The sequence below is a fragment of the Chroicocephalus ridibundus genome, chromosome 1 (assembly GCF_963924245.1).
Source record: "Chroicocephalus ridibundus chromosome 1, bChrRid1.1, whole genome shotgun sequence".
NCBI classification, from domain to species: domain Eukaryota; kingdom Metazoa; phylum Chordata; class Aves; order Charadriiformes; family Laridae; genus Chroicocephalus; species Chroicocephalus ridibundus.
Window position 1 is genome coordinate 48,869,965 of NC_086284.1, and position 17,691 is coordinate 48,887,655.

The 17,691-nt window shown below is 45.9% G+C and overlaps 1 protein-coding gene across 1 annotated transcript; it reads right to left on the reverse strand.

Moving 5' to 3' along the window:
- Positions 1 to 12,331: 12,331 nt before the first annotated feature.
- KCTD12 (potassium channel tetramerization domain containing 12) lies at positions 12,332 to 15,432 on the reverse strand. Its single transcript, XM_063335817.1, has one exon. The coding sequence runs from the start codon at positions 15,166 to 15,168 to the stop codon at positions 14,158 to 14,160; it is 1,011 nt and encodes a 336-aa protein (XP_063191887.1). The 5' UTR covers positions 15,169 to 15,432; the 3' UTR covers positions 12,332 to 14,157.
- Positions 15,433 to 17,691: the final 2,259 nt, after the last annotated feature.

Genomic DNA, 17,691 nt, shown 5'->3' on the forward strand with positions numbered 1-17,691 from the left:
TTTCTGTTATCTTGCTGTGCTTTTATTCCATCCTTCTTCACCCTCCTTCTTTGGTTAGGGCCAAAGCACCTAATCTCTTGGCCGTGTTGCCGTACCACAGGCTCTGTTAGAAAGAGACTAATTTAAAGATTGTCAGGGAGCTTCTATTTATGGAAAGGAGATTTTTTTTTTTCCATTACCTATAAAAGGTAAAAAGAACTGCAAGTTTGCAGATGACACCAAGCTGAGTGGTGCGGTCAACACGCCAGAGGCATAGGGTGTCATCCAGAGGGACCTGGACAAGCTAGAGTGGTGAGCCTGTGCAAAACTCATGAAGTTCAACAAGGCCGAGTACAAGATCCTGCACTTGGGTCCAGGCAATCCTTATTGTCAATACAGGCTGGGGGATGATGTGATAGAGAGCAGCGCTGCTGAAGAGGACTTGGGGGTACTGGTGGATGAAAAGTTGGACATGAGCCAACAGTGTGCACTCGCAGCCCAGAAGGCCAATTGCATCCTGGGTTGCATCAGAAGAAGAGTAGCCAGCAGGTTGACAGAGGTGATTCTCCCCCTCTACTCTGCTCTCATGAGACCCCACCTGGAGTACTGTGTCCAGCTCTGGAGTCCTCAGCACAAGAAGGACATGGACCTGTTGGAGTGGGTCCAGAGGAGGGCCACGAAGGTGATCCGAGGGCTGGAGCACTTCTAGGAAGACAGGCTAGAGAGTTGGGGTTGTTCAGCCTGGAGAAGAGAAGAGAAGGCTCCAGGGAGACCTTATAGCAGCCTTCCAGTACCTGAAGGGGGACTACAAGAAAGCTGGGGAGGGGCTGTTTGCAAAGGTATGTAGCGATAGGACGAGGGACAATGGTTTTGAACTAGAGCAGGGTAGGTTTAGATTAGACATTAGGAAGAAGTTCTTTACGGTGAGGGTGGTGAGACACTGGAACAGGTTGCCCAGAGAGGTGGTGGAGGCCCCATCCCTGGAGACATTCAAAGCCAGGCTTGATGAGACTCTGAGCAACCTGAACCAGTTGAAGATGTCCCTGCTTACTGCAGAGGCGTTGGACTAGATGACCTTTAAAGGTCCCTTCTATGTTCCCCCAACACTTTCTATGATTCTATGAACTGGTAAGTTACAAGGGGACAGTCACTTCAAATTTACTTAATCTAAAAAGTAGCTGATGAATTAAGTGTATTGCCTATCAGCCTGCAATGATGAGTAAGATTCCTCCTCTTCCTCAGGGGGAGGGGGGGAAAGGTACAGGATGCTGTGAACAAAGGGTTTTAATAAAACTAATGTTCCCATGTCCTTACTCCAGAAAGGGGCAGCAAAACAGGGGCAGCAAGGGGGTTGAAACATGTTCTCTCATCTCTATGGATATTTCCTACCTATTGGAGCAAACTGGAATGCTTGATCTGGACCACCCAAGATGACCATGATGCCCCCCTCGGTGGTCATACTCAGTTACAATGGGATGACTGAATTATGGTAAGAAATATATGCCTATGTATGCGCTCATGAAATGTGCAATTCTGATTTTATTTCTAAAAATACGTACATACTTAGTAAATATGACTCACTGCTCTTTCTTCTGGCTTGAAATCTGTATTTTCTCCCCATGTGCTGAGAGAGGAGCACTGTCTGGGAAATGGATGCTCACATTGTCAAAGCCAACATCATCATAGATTTTAGGTGCTGCTTATGCAAGTCCATTCGGCCTTCTTACCCCTGCCCCGTCCATTCCGGTGACTCAGACCTTCTTGCCATTGTAGTAGGTTGTGCCTCCTGAAACACGTCTCGTGCAGAGAGGAGCACATGCACGCCGGTTCTCTCTCCAGTGATACAGGACTGGTTCCAGTGCTGTACTGTGTTGGATGATGAGCTCCGGCACTTTGGCCATTTGTTAGGCAGTTCCCTAACACTACACTTCCCTCATTGGCGTTGAGCTAGAAAGCATCTCGTGATCACGCGGAACCCACGCTCTGCACAGAGGTACAGTGACCCTGGTTAGAGTTTTCACCAAAAAAAAGCAGCTGAACTTGTCCTTCCAGCCCTTTAAAGTGGATGAGTAGGACTGCAGACACCCATTAGCAGCCTGGGCTGGTCACTCACCTGCAAGGGCTCACACAATTTTCTGCCCAGGTCAGGCAAAGAGAGGCTGTACTCTGAGCTCCCATATCTGAGACAAGCTTTCTGCTCCATTCCAGACAGGCAGCTAAAAGAAACTCTGGTCTGCAGTTGATATCCCTTGGCCTTTTAATTTAACCTAAAACAATTGGACGCGCTGTCAGTTTTACTCATCTCTCTATTTTTACGTACCTAAAGCTGTCTGTGAAACGCATTTTTCAGCAATGCAATTCACCAAAATCTGCCCACCCCCACCCAGAGCTAACCCTTAGTGTAACTATCAATCTCTTTACAGCTGGAGAGAATTTCAGAAAAAGAAACTTAAAAAAGAGGTGAAAAAGAGAATTTTAACAGAAGAGGAATGAAGTAAATGCACGTACGTTTGCATTTGAATTTGCCTGGTCCCATAAAGCCAACGTAGGCTGCAGTTTTTAGCTGGACCAGTAAAAGCCTCAAGATCACTCTATCAAATTCATGAAATTTGATTGAGAGCAGACAACAAGATTAAAAAATCTTTTAAAAATATAACAATCAAAACCATTAAATTCATAAAGTAACAATAAAGGGGAGAAATCCTGAGGAAAAGACTAAGGCTTTCACAAAACTGAAAAAAAAAAAAAAAAACCAAACCTCTTTCTTTTACGTACAAAATAACCATGGAGAAGAATATTTTCTTATCAAAATAATAAAAACATTCTCTAAAAATCACAGAGCAAATGCTTCTTTATTGCAAGGGGAAAAACATGATATAATGGGAGAGGTGCAAGTTCTTTTGCAAAGCCCGAGCCAAATGAAGCTGAGCAGAACGAGGAGTGCAATTCTATTTAGAATGCACTGGTACAGTGTAGGTACAGTGTAGGTACACCGGTACTGTGTAGGTTTCTCCGCATACGTGAACCAGAAGAACATTCAAAATGCACTTCTTCTAGTGACCTTTACTTAGGGAAAGGAAATCAGGGAAGCATAATGCTTTTACATAGTACACTTAACAGCATCCAACTCCTTATTAAATGCCTAAGCGAAATGCTTTGCCACATACTTAAAAATGGGTTTACGGCACAGTACTCTGAGATGGTCCGTGGGCTTTACAGAGATGCTTACGTTTTCCTTTGATGTACCCGCTGTCAGTCATGATCGGAGAGAGGATAAATGACTGGGCAAAGCAGTTAACTGGGGTGCTATGGCAATTCCTGTGTTCCCACAACTATACCACAGATTTAGTATACACAGTCAGAACCGTGTGCCTCAGCCAGAGGCCTTTTCATACAAAAGGGGTGAAAAAGTACGAGCTAAAAGAGTTAACGCAGTACATAAATCACGGAATGCAACATCAGACTTCTTAGAAGTGCACAGGTGCCTGCTGTTGCAGAAGATTTAGAAAAAGCAAAGCTCCAGTTTTAAGGAAGATAATAGCTGGAAAGGAAAACTAAAGGCCAATACATCACCTTGGGAAAGATGGAAAATGCCCTAGAACGAGAGCATCTCTGCAAAGGGGAATGGTGAAATGTGTTTCCTAGCTGGTGGTGTGTCAGAAGGAAAACACAGGGCTTTCATAAGGACACAGTGTCTTTGGAAAAGGGTGGGAGAGGTGGAGCATTTTATAATTCTGAAATTATTGTCCTGTGTTCTGCCTTGTTCTGTTTTGTAAAATGTCTGCGTGATGTATGCTTCATCTTGGGGAAAACATTCGGTGTTGGGCAATTGCTATTACAGAAGAGAGCCACCCTGACCTCAGGAAGACTTTCTTGCTTGATTTAAACCAAGTTATTCAGAACTACGTATTCTGTTATTCCACATAAAGGGAACGACTTGCTGATTTCAGCCACTGACTCTTTTACTCCCATTTGCTGCTATAAAAATTAAGGTTAAAAGTAATCTCACATTGTCTAAGGATGCTAATTTAAAGCACCATTTCTTCTTCTAATTTTCTGTAATCTAATTTTGCAAATGAAAATGTGGGAAGAACATTGAGCTATTTAAGAGACTACCAAGGGTAAAATGGTGAGGACAACTCTATGGGTTATAGTGGGGGAACTGTAGCCAGAATCATGTTTAAGGCTTTGTGTTTAAAGCTACAATACGGCTTTACTTCTCTTGAGGAGTAACCTGAAGAACACAAAGTAAGGGAAAAGCTACTACAGCCTGAAGAACACAAAGTAAGAGAAAAGCTACTATAACCTATGACTTGTAATGCTAAGTGTTTATTATTTATCCAGACAGTATCAGCCTCCACACACCATGAGTTTGTGGGGTGGGTAGGCAAAGCACGCAGCCTCCACAAGCTGAGAAGTTGTCACTGATGACACTCTTCACTGGCCACATGCTTTTTACCACATTTTTGCATGTTTTCTCTCTGCTTACATGGACTTATAGGACTGAGTTGACTATTTGTTATATTGACCACTAGTGAATGAAGTATAAATTCCTGCTAATTGCCTGTCAATAAAGAAATCTTTAAAAATACTATATTATTTGCATTTCTAAATCCCAGGTTACAGTTTCAGCAAATAAATGTAAATGTAAAGTCCTGAATGTAAAAGAGGGAACGTTGTTTTTGTGCACATTGTCATGTGCATCCTGCATTGACAGTACCTTTTATTGAGATCAATAGGAGCTACAGTTATCCAGTACATCCCAGAACACAATCCAGATAGCTGCTATTAAAAAGTCATAGATATAAACTCTAATAGGGAAAGAGAAGGCTATCACAACCTGTATAAATCAAAAGCTATAAATTCCAAATGCTGTACTAATCGCATTGTATAAATTCAATAAGTTAAGGAAAAAGAACACAAAGAAAGTCTTAGTCAGCATGATTAAAAATTAAATTATTTAATTTTATTAGGAACGGCATGAAAAATTGTATTGATTCATTGCTAGACAGAAGTTGGAGGTTTGTTTAGTTCAGGACAAGCATAAATATTTTGCTCTGCAGGTCTATTGAGAATAATGAACAACTTCCCTTCTGAGACTAATCCAAAAAAGATGAGCAACAAGTATTTTTTTTAATCAGGTCTGGCCAATTTACATCCGGTGTCTTTACAAGCCTGTGTAATTACTAATGCAATCTTCTCGGAAACTCTCAGAACCCCGGGGAAGCTCCAAAGGACTGGAAAAAACATAAACTGTTTGTATTTGAAGACAGTGGTTAAAAAAAAATCAGGTAATTTGGGAACTTTAGGCCTGCCGACCTGACATCAATCCTCAGACATCTATTTATCCAGTGTGAAAACTACCCATGCAATGTAATAACTAGTAAGAAATGATGCCGAACAGTCATGTGACACAGTAGTGTTGATCAACATTGATATATGGAACATAGATCCTCTCATATTAGTTTTGCTTTGGTGTTTAAGGCTATTTAGTTGTTAGAAACTGAACTGTGGTATAATGTTTAATAAGAAAACACCTTATACACCGCCATGCATTTTGACTGATAATTGAGACAGCATTTGGAGGACAGAGCACAGGTGTTTGTGGTGGTAGGTTACTGACTGTAAACTCCAGTGGCACTTACATCCCTGGGACTGCCAATGCAAACCTTGGAGAGATGAACAGAAAAAACAGAGGACAGGAGTGAGGAATTCTACTTTGCATTTGTGCATTCCCTTACTGGAATGCGCAGTCTCTGAAATCAGCAGTTCAAAAGATGTTGATAAATTGAAGAGGATTTAGAGAAGAGACATGGGATGTCTAAAGGACTGAAAAACATGCCTTATATTGACAGACCACAGGAGCTCACTCTCTTTAGCCATCAGACCATTTCTCCTGGCACTAGTAACTTTATTGTGCCATGATCCAGTTCAGGGAGCAGCTCTGGCTGACGGCTAACCTGCCTTTTTCTGTTTGCCTGTTTAAGGTTTTCATCTGCACCAGGTCCCTGAACCCCATAGCCCCATGGCCACATAAGCAGTGCCAGCACAAAACTGGTTACAGGGGACAGGTGGCTGGGAACCCAAGGAAAAGACAGGACAATTCGTCCCTAGATTTAGATCAAATGAACCGCCTCCGTACATACCTTCCTACACATCGACATACCTTCCTCTCTCCAGCCTCGTGGTGTTGGTGAAGATGACAATACAGACCCTTCTGGCCAAAGCCGGTGACATTCACAGCGGAACAATTAATTGAGCACTGTGATGTCGTCTTTTTCACCAGCGGTATTGTCCACGATGGACATAGATGACAGTTTAAGACATTTCACTGCCTGATTTAAAGACCATATTCAGGGGAGTCCTGCAGTCTACGCTATGTAGAACAGCAGACTAGATGATCCGGACATTTCTTTCTCTCCTCAAACCCTAGGACATAATGCGTTGAAAAACATCCAATCTTATAATCTGCAGGCAACCTATAAACTTTTCTTTTAGAAACAGAAACTCTAGTGGATTTGTATACATATACTCCTCCTCCCACATTTTCTAAAGAAATATGACTGTTTAGCCCATTTATCTGCAACTGAGTGCTCTCCAGCCCTTAACATGATACAAACAAGTTCAAGCGGATAAACAGGCTAGTGCTCCGGCGAAACTCATAAAACCTTCATTCTCACCTGTAAAAGAAAAGGTGCCTTTATCCAGATTTATTATAGTTTATACAGCACTTTTTCACAGGTTATTCAGACCACAAAACTTCAAGGAACTGTAAAACTGTTTTTAGCTGAGTTGTCTTTATCATCCCTTTAAGCGCCGCAGCAGATAAGCTACTAGGCAGCCTACTGTAAACAGCTAAATCTTTCCCATGTCCCAGCCATACCCTGAGACAGCAGATAACGTACAGGCCGTGAAAGCAAAACCCTGGAAATAAGTAGGTCAGAAGTTTAGCAGAGAAGAAGTGCCAATTTGTGGCTGTTGGGCTGCACGGAGCTGCACCAGAATACAAATGCTGCCCCTTTTTCTTCAGGCAAGGCGTCAGCAGCGGGACCATGACGGCTCAGGGACTACCGAGCCACCTCGGTCATTGCCGGGAAGGAAGGAAGGAAGGAAGGAAGGAAGGAAGGAAGGAAGGAAGGAAGGAAGGAAGGAAGGAAGGAAGGAAGGAAGGAAGGAAGGAAGGAAGGAAGGAAGGAAGGAAGGAAGGAAGGAAGGAAGGAAGGAAGGAAGGAAGGAAGGAAGGAAGGCAGAAGGGGCTGCTGTGGTGAGGACCTGCAGGTCATCCCGGGGCCTGGGACCCAGCTGCCCACCCAGCTTGGTTCTGACTGCAAGAGGGACCTCAGCAGGATGGGATTTCGCAGCACTTGTAGCACTTGTGAGTCACTGCAAGACCTCCTGGTCCTTGCAGCTTTCTGAAATACCCGTGCCTTGAGCTGTCAGCCATGGGAAGATGCGGAAGTGAATTTTCCAAGGTGAAGAAAATTAGGAATGTTTGTACAAGACCACAGATTTGGAAAAAAAAAAAAATCCATAATTGGGATCCTTTACTAAAAGAAAAAAAAGAAAAAAGACTCACATTCCTATAACAGTCTCTGCCCTTTTAAAGGAAAAAACTTCTAAGTTCAGGCTTCTAATAATCACAGACATTTCTGTATTATGAAGGCAGAGTTTGTCACCATGCTGTTTGGAAAATCTGAGTCAAAACCAAACCACATCCAAATCTATGTAAGTCTACAGAGTTATGATGATATGCTCTGCTAAGGAACCTTATATTAAGTGTTGGTGTTACCCTAAAGTTCAGCCACAACCAGAAAAACAGTCAAAACAGAGGCGGCAGCATTGTGGTTTATTGCAGTTATCTCTGAAAACAAAAAGAAAAGTTATTCCCATCATACCAGCATTGCATTCCCTCCTAAAGATGATGTGCGCAGGAAGAGGACTGGAGGAAGCGGCTTTTCCTTCATTTTACTTCTTTTTACATCACTGCCTGCTCCTCAGTAAACTGACCGAGGTTGTGACTTTACCTCAAAATCACAAAAGGAAATAATAGATCGAGTGCTCTTTATCAATGGAGCTGATTTTTCATCACAGTCTAGATACGCTGCTCTCACCCTCACTAGCTGAACTTCAGTGAGTTAACACTTAACTTCTAGCCTGAGAAAATGGTTAAGCTGCAAAAGCCAAGTCAGAGGCTACAGGGGGCTGGGCACCACCCGCAAACTGGCATCACAGGACACATTGGCTCATTCCTACACGTTTCTGTGTGAACTTCCTTCCCTTCCATATTACGTTGAATAAAAAAGGATGGTAAAATATTAACCCACGCCTGTCCATCTCCCTAAGCAAGGTGTTCTGTTAACATTGCCTTTTCCCAGCAGCTAAGGGCTGAGCTTTTTTGAAAGAGAAGAAAAAAAATTCTTTCATCCAGATGATATACCAAATGAGACCTAGAACAAACAAAGGACGCAAAAAAACACAGTTTTTCTTTTTTTTTTTTGGGGGGGTGGTGTGACCAAGATAGGGATGATGTATGAATGTATTATTTGGATTAGACAGAAAAGTATCGTGAATTTCTTGTGATACCAAGGAATTTCCCCAAAACTGCAGGAGGCTGCTCCCGCTTTGTGCAAGGATTCTTTTTCCCAGCTCTTATTTCCTCGTAAGGAAATAGAACTACTTCAAAACCCTGACACTGTCACTAACAGCTGTGATGGAAATTTCATATATTCCTTATGTGCTAAACAACTTTTAGAGCAAGATGTGTACAACAGAGCTTAATTTTATTCCAGTTTGAACACAGTGGAGAGTGGAACGGGGAAGAAATGCGATAATTTGACCGACGGTGGTTTTGACTGTCTCAGCAGTTGTGCTGTGTATTTCCAACAGACTACTTGCAACGGCGGTATTAATACTTCAGCAATCAAACATTAAGAGTTTTGTTTAGCAGCAGAGCCTTACAGCTAGTACAGTTCGCTGCAAGGGGAAAACCACATGCAGCTCATTTTAATGAAAAACAAAATTAGCATTCAGTTTCATAAAACAAAATGCTAGTACTTTCTAAATAAATAAGGCATTTCCAACTAAGTTTTCACTAACAACTATGCTGAAGATTTCCTATAATTAAAAAAAAAAAGAAAAAAAAAAAACCTGAGTCAAATCTAGCCTTTGGAAAATATTTTCCTGCACATTTTGATCAATTTCTGCCAGCCAAAAGGGCAGAAGGAGAACTAAAAGCTCCATATTCACAAGCGAAGTTTTCTCCAGCAAAGGTACCAACAGACGGGCTTACGACAGGCAGCCAAGAAGGGCTGTTTGTAACAAGGCTCAAAGCTGTTTGAGCCGCACTTGGAAACGCTGCAGAAATTTAGAGGCTGGAAATATTTTTAAGCCGTTCTAGTCCTAGCCCATTGGCTTGGCTGAGTGGCCGGTGTCGCAAAAGTAAGCGTGACGGCTTGCCTCCTCAGTCTGTAGGGTTTTAGTACACTCGGACTACTGTGCCCTCCCTTGACAAAAGGTTTTCTGTAGACAGTGCCAGGCATTAATTACAGTAATTTGTTGTTAGCCTTGTTTCCTAAGGAGATAAGGCTCACACACTTGCATTGTCCTTTTGGACGGACATCTGTCCCCTTTAACAACTTCTGAGCTGATGGGGTAATTTCAAACACAATCGAAAGAACTGAAAAAACTCACAGATGTTATGTTCTTTCTTACAAATTCCACGAATACTGCTGGCTGGGGAAAGGAAAAGGGAAAACAATCTGTAGTTCCCTGAGGGAGGAAGGTAGAATTCAGCCACAACCTTCATCATAGCAGAAGCTGGCTCTGCCAAAGAATGTGCCGCCTTTTGCCTAGCAGAAGTGAAATAAAAGGGATGGGGGCGAACAGAGTAATTGAAGTGGTAAAATAAAGGACATGAGACCTAAGCCTGCAGAAAGACAGACTCAAAGTTTTGTTGCTCATGGAACAACTTCCTTTCTTATACTATTGTGTGATAACAAAGCTCTCGAATACTACCAAGCCGTCAAATAAAACGGTCGATTAAACTTCCTTCAGCTGGTTCCTTTGCATTATCACCATGATAGCCAAGAAAGTTACAGGCACTTCACACAAGTGGATTTTAGTAGGAATTCATTAGTAATTTCCTACGAAACTGACCACAGTTTGTTATAAAGCATCAGGTTCACTAGCGATCACAGGGTAGCTGACAAGATCACCCCTCCGTTCCTTAACAGAATTTCTAAATGCATTTCTCTGGCATCATCGATTTCCTTAGGTCTTAATGTTTCTTTCACTAAATGAATCCTATATCAAATATTATTCTCCTCTGGCTCCACAAAAAACATCAACATTGTATTTTGACTATTATTCTGTGTTATTCAAATGAAGCTGTTTAATCACTACGGTTTCCCGACGACTGATTTAAACTGACCAGTATTACAAAAATTCTCTGTGACACTTGAAAGTATGCCGTCTGAGCATTATACATTTCTGTTTATCTTGCCCCAGGTGTTACTAGAGATCCCTATAGACACAATATTCTTTGCTCGATGTTTCTGCTTTGCATATTAGGTTGCAGCCTTTGCTGAAGTTATGAATATGATACCGTGGAAGAGAGAGCAAAGCTAACGACATCTTTACCAAGAGTAAAAAGGACAGCATAAACCACACAACCGAGTTAATATTTAAAGAACAAGAGTTTAATTTGGTATGCAACGTTTTCCTAGGAGGACCTTTATTTTCAATGCTATACATGTGAAAATAAGAATGAATAAGCGGCTCGTTATCTACATGTATAAAAATATAAACATCCTATCGAACATCTGCAAAGTCAGCCTTCATGTTATGCATCGCTGAAAAGACCTATGCCTTAACTTCTAATTAAAGACTGCCTTTGTATTTTAAACAGCACTCGTAAATGCGACTGCATTCATCCCTAAGTACATGAACCGTGAACAACAGCTGCTACAAAATGTATACAGGACTCCGGTATTATGCCTTTAGATTTTTGTCTTTCTGCACGTCAACAGGTTAGCAGAGTCATCGTGTTTATCCGTCCTTCGAGCTCGCAGTAGAAGGGACCAGCAAAACTCAGTGACATTGCCTTGGGCGTTTTACCTCTTAAAAATTTTAATGAAATTACTGAGTAATGTTTAAGGAAAATATCATCTTCTCTGGCAAACCATCAAATGACTATTATGTTTATGGCACCATCATTTTAAGCCGAAATGTAATGAGTTACCAGTACACGAAGGGACCCATTTCCTAATACTAACAACACTTAGAGTTTTTAGCACAAACACAAAGATTAAAAACTCATTAGTTTATGTTTTTATTACACCCATTTTTACTTAAAATTCTGAGAGTTTCTGGGTCTTCTGCCAGCAAATGGATAGGCAATCATTGATCAAAATACAGGCAATCTTTGCTTTAGAGATGCATTCAGCCACCTGGAAGTTTAGTTATGATTCACACTCAAGCAAGTACATAATCGATTGCAGTTCTACAAGCTGATACTCATATTCATTTTTTCCATAGAAACAGGTATAGGAAACCAGTAAAACATTACCATATTATGTACATAGCGTAACATGTAAATGCTCAGCTAGATATATTATGAAATTCTATAGCACTAAAATGGTTAAAAAACTAAATGATTCGTGTAAAATGTTTATATACTGTATATATATGTACACTAAATCACAAGTTCAATTTAAAACTGCCCCTATTCATAGCTCCTATGATGGATATAGTAAGCTACCAGCTCCTTAAAAAAAGAAAGCTATCTAGAGCGAATTTGAACACTTTACTGAAAACTGATTTTATACAAAATCTTAAAAAACATACTTCGGAATTACTTAACAGAAACTAGAAAAAGACGGTCATTATTCTCGAGAATGGCACTGTAAAGACCTAGTAGCTGTGATCAATGTCCTTTCACTTGTGGTATAAATAAGTTAAGCACAAAGAAATCATCTCAGAGTAAGGCATAGGACAAACAGGTTTCATTCCGTCGTCGGGTGTATTGGCCTCTCACTCTATCTTATTGCTCATCTAATTTGGCAGGTATACATTTCCCTCCTGTTAAAAATACTCCATTATACAACTATCTACAACTGGACAATACCCAGCGCCTTCATATGCGCATCTTCAATTTAATCACGTTGACAAACTATCTTGCTAATATAAAAAAATTTAAAAAAAAAACCATGGCAATGCAAGTTATTTTCAGTTTTACGTGGCTGTGCATGCACTTAATGAAGGACCAAGTGGTGAACATAGAGGCTGAGCACTGAAACTCAACTCAATACGTACGTAGCTGTAGCTGTTTTCAAAGGAATTAAGGTTTTAAAAATAAAACCCTACTGTGAAATTCTTTGGTTAGAATACAAGTGCTAGTAGCATTCCTAAATTTGGAGTTAGAACAATTTATTATTCAAGAGTTTTAAAGATGTAACTTCAAGCCTTTAATACGTACCACTAAATTCTGCAACGCTTCGGATACATTTAGCATAGTTTTCCATGAAGGTCTGAGCGGACAATACAGGTTTTTAAATCAAGTTCAGGTTTTAAAAGAAAGTGCTTTTGTACCCCAATCTTCACAAATTTATTAGAAAGAGCTGCTCAGGCCTCCCTATTGTAAAACCTGCTACTCAGATCATCTGTTCCAAAGCAAGCTACGGCTACCTTCTCCGGGAAAAAGAAGACTGTTAGACAGCACGAACCAAATACAGCTTAGAAGGGGTAATTTCCCCTTAAGAAAGTTGGCATCGTCCTTGTTTTTGTAAGGACGGGGCTTAATTCTTTCTAAGAAGCGCTTAAGCTTGCCTAGGAAGAGGTACCTAACTCTCAGCAGTGGCACTGCTCTGGTAGTACTGCCATGAAAACCGAGGAATTGGTTCTTAAAAAAGTGGTTTCGGCATCGATTCTGTTGCCTTCCAAGTTTTACCACACTAACATGACAAAACTTAAAGTAACAAGCAGGGTCCTCTTGATTACACTTATAACGCATTAATTCAATGTACATGATTTCAGCTTCCCAGGCAGCAGGCCCTACCTTCACTCTGGCAAGCCTGGCTTCTTCTCTCCCCCATCGTTTTGAGGGTGTTTAAGGAAATATGCATTGAGATTTCTATGCATATTATAGACAGTAAATTCAAGAGAATTATAAGGACTTCACAACACCCATGAAAGTTACAATTCACAAGCACTTTAATTTTTCAAAGCATCGTTGCTTTACCTCTCAAGGGAATAGACACGTGTCTCTGAGGACACTTTATAGTTCGAGTGGTTGGTTATCCAGCGAACCTGTCCTTTCACATCAGCCTCACGTGCCTGCTGTGCAGGCCCTGGTCCAGTTTAACAGCTTGGAGAGGGGCATTCAGAGAGATAAGGAGCAGAGAAGGGGAGATGGATGCAACCGGTCATGAAGGGCCACACGCACGCCTCCTGCAAAATTACTCATCTCTACAGATGATGTAGGAGACAGAGTGACAACCCCTCGCTGTCAGGCATCACTTCCACAGGACAGTCCTTCATTGAGAGGCATCGCTTTGAGCAGGTGGGGGGATAAAATGGACCCTTACAGATCCACCCAATAAGGCGGAATCTTGGGGAAGAGCTTGGGGATGAGAAAAGACATCGCACCACCTTCAACAGAAGTTGCTGAAAAGCAACTGAAAAGTTCCTCAGCCCCTAAATGCCCCGTCTTTAAAACACCCCACCCTGAAAAGGGCCAACCCTTGGCTCCTGTGTGTGGAGAGGGGCAGGGGCTGGGCACACGCACAGCCTTTCTGAGACAGGTATTTGTCTATTCCCGCTACCTCTCTCCTTCCTCGCTACCGGAACAGCTACTGGGAGGCGTGGGAGGGGGGATGACGGTGCGAGCCGGGATGCGGTGGCTGAGCAGGGAGGTGGCGGCCAAGCAGGGACATGGCGGCCGAGGCACGACATGGTGACCTCCTGTCCCCGGGACCGTCAGGAGGTACGTGCAGGAGGGGTGGGGGCTGCGCTGGGTGGCTGACCCGCCTTGTGCGTGGAGGCAGACACCGGGGTGAGGAGAGCGCAAGGGGACATGGTCCCCCTTCCACGTCCTCCTTCCTCCGGGCCGGGAGGGGACCGCAGGTGCGAGGGCGTGCAGGGGCCACCACCTCATCCCCACGCCATGTGCCGGGCGGATGCTCAGTCCCGGCAGAAGACATACTCGGTGTAGCTGGTCCAGATCTTATCATCGGCAGGGCCGCCCTGCTCAGGGGCGAAGGCACAGGTGCCGGTGGAGGAGCAGGCGGCCATGCGGAAGCCAGCCTCGGAGAGCCGGTCGAAGGCTTGCTCGAGGAAGTTGAACTTGAGGTAGTAGCGGGCGGTGTAGCGCTCGGGAGGGCGGTCGGGGTCCCGGCTCTCGTTCAGCGTCTCCCCGAAGACCTCTTTGGCCAACGCCGTCTTACCGCAGACGGTGATGCGGGCCACCCGCCGGAACTTGGCGTCGGCCTGCGCCTCCCGCCCGATGGTGTAGGAGCCCCGGTAGCCGATGGTGATGTAGCCCGAGCGTCGCCCGGCCGCCCCGTCCAGCGACTGCGAGGGGGTGAGCAGCGGCCCGCCCGAGGGGCTGCGGCTGGCGGTGGGCGACGGGGCGGAGGCGGCGGCTCCTCCCCCGCCGCCCCCTTCCAGCGGCTCGGCCTCCAGGTAGCCGAGGAGGGCCGGCGGCGGCGGCTCGTCGGCGCAGAGGGAGCCGTCGCGGTGCAGGGCGGCGGGGCGAGCGGCGGCGGCGACCCGAGCCTGAGCCAGGCGGCGAGCCAGGTCGGGCAGCTGGAAGTACTCGGCCTCCCGCTGGAGGCGGCTGCGCTCGGGGAAGTGCTCGGGCAGCACCAGCTGCAGGTCCCGCAGGTAGTCCAGGATGTAGCGGAAAAGGAAGCCGTCGCGGTCGAGGAAGAAGCGGCCCTTGCTGTCCCGGGGCAGCTCGCTGGGCTGCTGCTGCGAGAACATGCGCCAGAGCAGCGAGTCCCGCACCGAGACCACGGTGCAGCGCCGCGTCACGTACACCTGCCCGCCCACGTTCAGCTCCACGATCTCCGGGAAGGACGACCAGCCGCCCGCCGCCGCCGCCGCCGCCCCGCTCCCCGCCGCCCCGCTCCCCGCCGCCGGCGACACGCCGCCGCCGTTGGGCAGCCCGCGGGCGCTGTCTGCCAGGGCCATACCGGACGGAGCCCGCCGCCGGCGGGGAGCCGCCGCCCTTCGCCCTTCCTCCTCCTCCTCCTCCGGCCGCCTGGGCTCCGGCGGGGGAGCGCGCAGCCCTCCGCCGCTGCCCGCCGGAGCCTCCCGCCCCGTCTGTCCCCGGAGCTGCCCGGCCGCTGCCGCTCGGCTCCCCCGCTCCGCTGCCCGCTACCGGCCAGGCGCCTCCGTCGGGCTGCGAGCGGAGAAGCCCCGGCAGCGGCGGCGGGGCCGTGTTTATGTAGCGCGGCCGCACCTCGCGGGAGGCGGGGGGAGGCTGGCGGGAGGCAGAGCCGAGCGCACGGGGAGGGGAAGGGGACGGCCCTGCGCTGACGCAGGGTCCCCCCTCGTCGTTAAGCCCCACCACCGTCCCGGTCCTCCTTCCCCGGCTGCGGCGGGGACCCTCTTCCCCGCCCGGTGGGCGCCCGCCGGCCTCCCCGCCGGGAAGGACGGGCACCGCGCTGTGCGGCCGGGCGGGGGTAAAACCTTGGAGGGGCTGCGGGGCCGACCCGCCCGCCCCAACCCCGGCACTTCAGCTCGCTCTCCGGCTTCTCCGAGACGTCTTTCGGCTGGCAAGAAACCCCCTCCGTTCGTCCCGAGGTGCAGGAGGGGTGAGGGGAAAGCGGCGAGACGCTGCTGCCCCCCGCCGAAAGGAGCCGTGCCGTCCCCCCGGCGGGTCTTTCAACGATCGTCCAAACCCTCGCCAAGTCAGAGCCCCGGCGAGGTAACCGTGTCCCCCTCCCTCCTGTCGCCTTCACCAGGGCAAAACGCGAGCCCGCACTCGCCTCACCCGGGTCCCCTGCCCGTTTCTGGGCTTGCGAAGACACTCACTAGGCTCTTTTAGTGGTTTTTTCTAAGGGTTTTTAAGGCCCTTAAGGAGCCCGTGAAAACTTCCCCATCCCCCGTCCGGTGGCACCGGGAGGGCCGGGCTGCGGGTACCCCACCGTCGGGGCTCGGTGCCTGGCGGGCGAGGGGACCCCGGCGCTGTTGGGGTCCCCTCCAGCGGCCTGTCAAAAGGCACTTTGCCGTGAGAGCTTGGCTCCTCGTGTCTGCGTGGATATGAGCGTAATTGGGTGCCCTTACAGCTCAGATTTAATTTGGATTAATTAGGTACATCGGGCTGCGCGTGAAACATAAGCACCTATTTAACATGCGTTGGCAGTGAGCGTTTAAATTATGTTTCAGGCTTTTGCTTGAATTTCGTCTACATTTCTGTGTCTCTCTGCGAGCAACAGCAAAGAGATGCTGCCTCAATGTGCTCGGTTGCTCTCCTCTGGGAGTTCAAGCGTGCGTTCTTCCTCGAGACAACAGCTGAAAGGACAGGAAGATCTGAGGAGTATGAAGGCAACCATGAGTGCCTTCCTTTCATAGGGGTGGAAGAAGCCCTCTCTGGGCTACCTTGCTGCAAATTCCCTAATGCATTGGTCCGTGAAGTAGAAGTCGAAAGATGCAGAGGCAGGGGGTAAGAAGTCCTTCAGAAATTCAGAAATGGGGGAGGAAGGAAAGGCAAGTTAGTTCTCAAGAGCAAGCTAAGTTTGCCCAAGAGAAGAAGAGGAAGAAAAGGAAGAAGAGGAAGAAGAGGAGGAGTTGAGAAACAGAAGTTTTGAAAGGGGAAGATAAAGAAGCACGATATGTCAAGGGAGAGCTGGCAAGGGAGATGTTGTGGTCTAAGGAAAACGATTGGGTGAGCTTGGGGCACTTGGAAGTTACATGAGTTTAATTTGAACAAGAGGATAGCAAAGATGTGAAACATTACTTTTTCCATGTGGGAAAGCCAGCTGCCAGGATTTTGGTCACCAAGTATTTTAATTTGTGGGAGCAAAATGGTAAAGTAGGTTAATCTGATGTTTTGCTGAGATTTTGTAACCAGCAGCTTGTTTCTCTCTTTCTTCTTTTTTTTTGAGAGGAGTAGGAGAGAGGTGAAAACAGTTCTGGAAGATCACGGAAAAAGAAAATAAGCCTGAATGAAGTTGATTTGCTACCCATTTAAACATCTGAGTTTGTCGCTATAGAAAAAAAAGGAAAATAATGTGACTTATCTGCTAGCGCACAGGGAATCTTTGTTTTCTTCCCTCATACTATTTTAGGGTCAATTCACCAGGCTAAAAGCACATGAAATTTTCACATTGTGCTCTGCTCGTGACAGCTTCATGGAGTTACTTCTACCTTTCAGTCTCTTAACGTGGCATCACCCCCCCCACGTCACCCTGCTCCCGGCCATACTTAGCAAGAAGCCACCTCAAGAGCCTCCCACAGATTTGTATTTTAAACTCCGCTTCCCTCGTGTGGGCTCTCTATCGAGAGCACTGTGATTAAACTGTGCACCCAGAAGATGAGATCATATAATGCTCGTGCGGGGACTTATTCATAGCAGAATTTGCAGTGGAAGATTTTGCAGCAACCAGCAGGTGAGCCTTACAAATGCTCCTATATATAAAAAAAAAAAAAAAAAAAAAATGAAAAAAATGGGATGTTTAATTCATCTGTTAGTTAAACATAATTTCTCTG

Excerpts from the sequence above, each read along its gene's own strand:
- KCTD12 (XM_063335817.1), bottom strand. The coding sequence starts at position 15,168 with ATGGCCCTGGCAGACAGCGCCCGCGGGCTGCCCAACGGCGGCGGCGTG.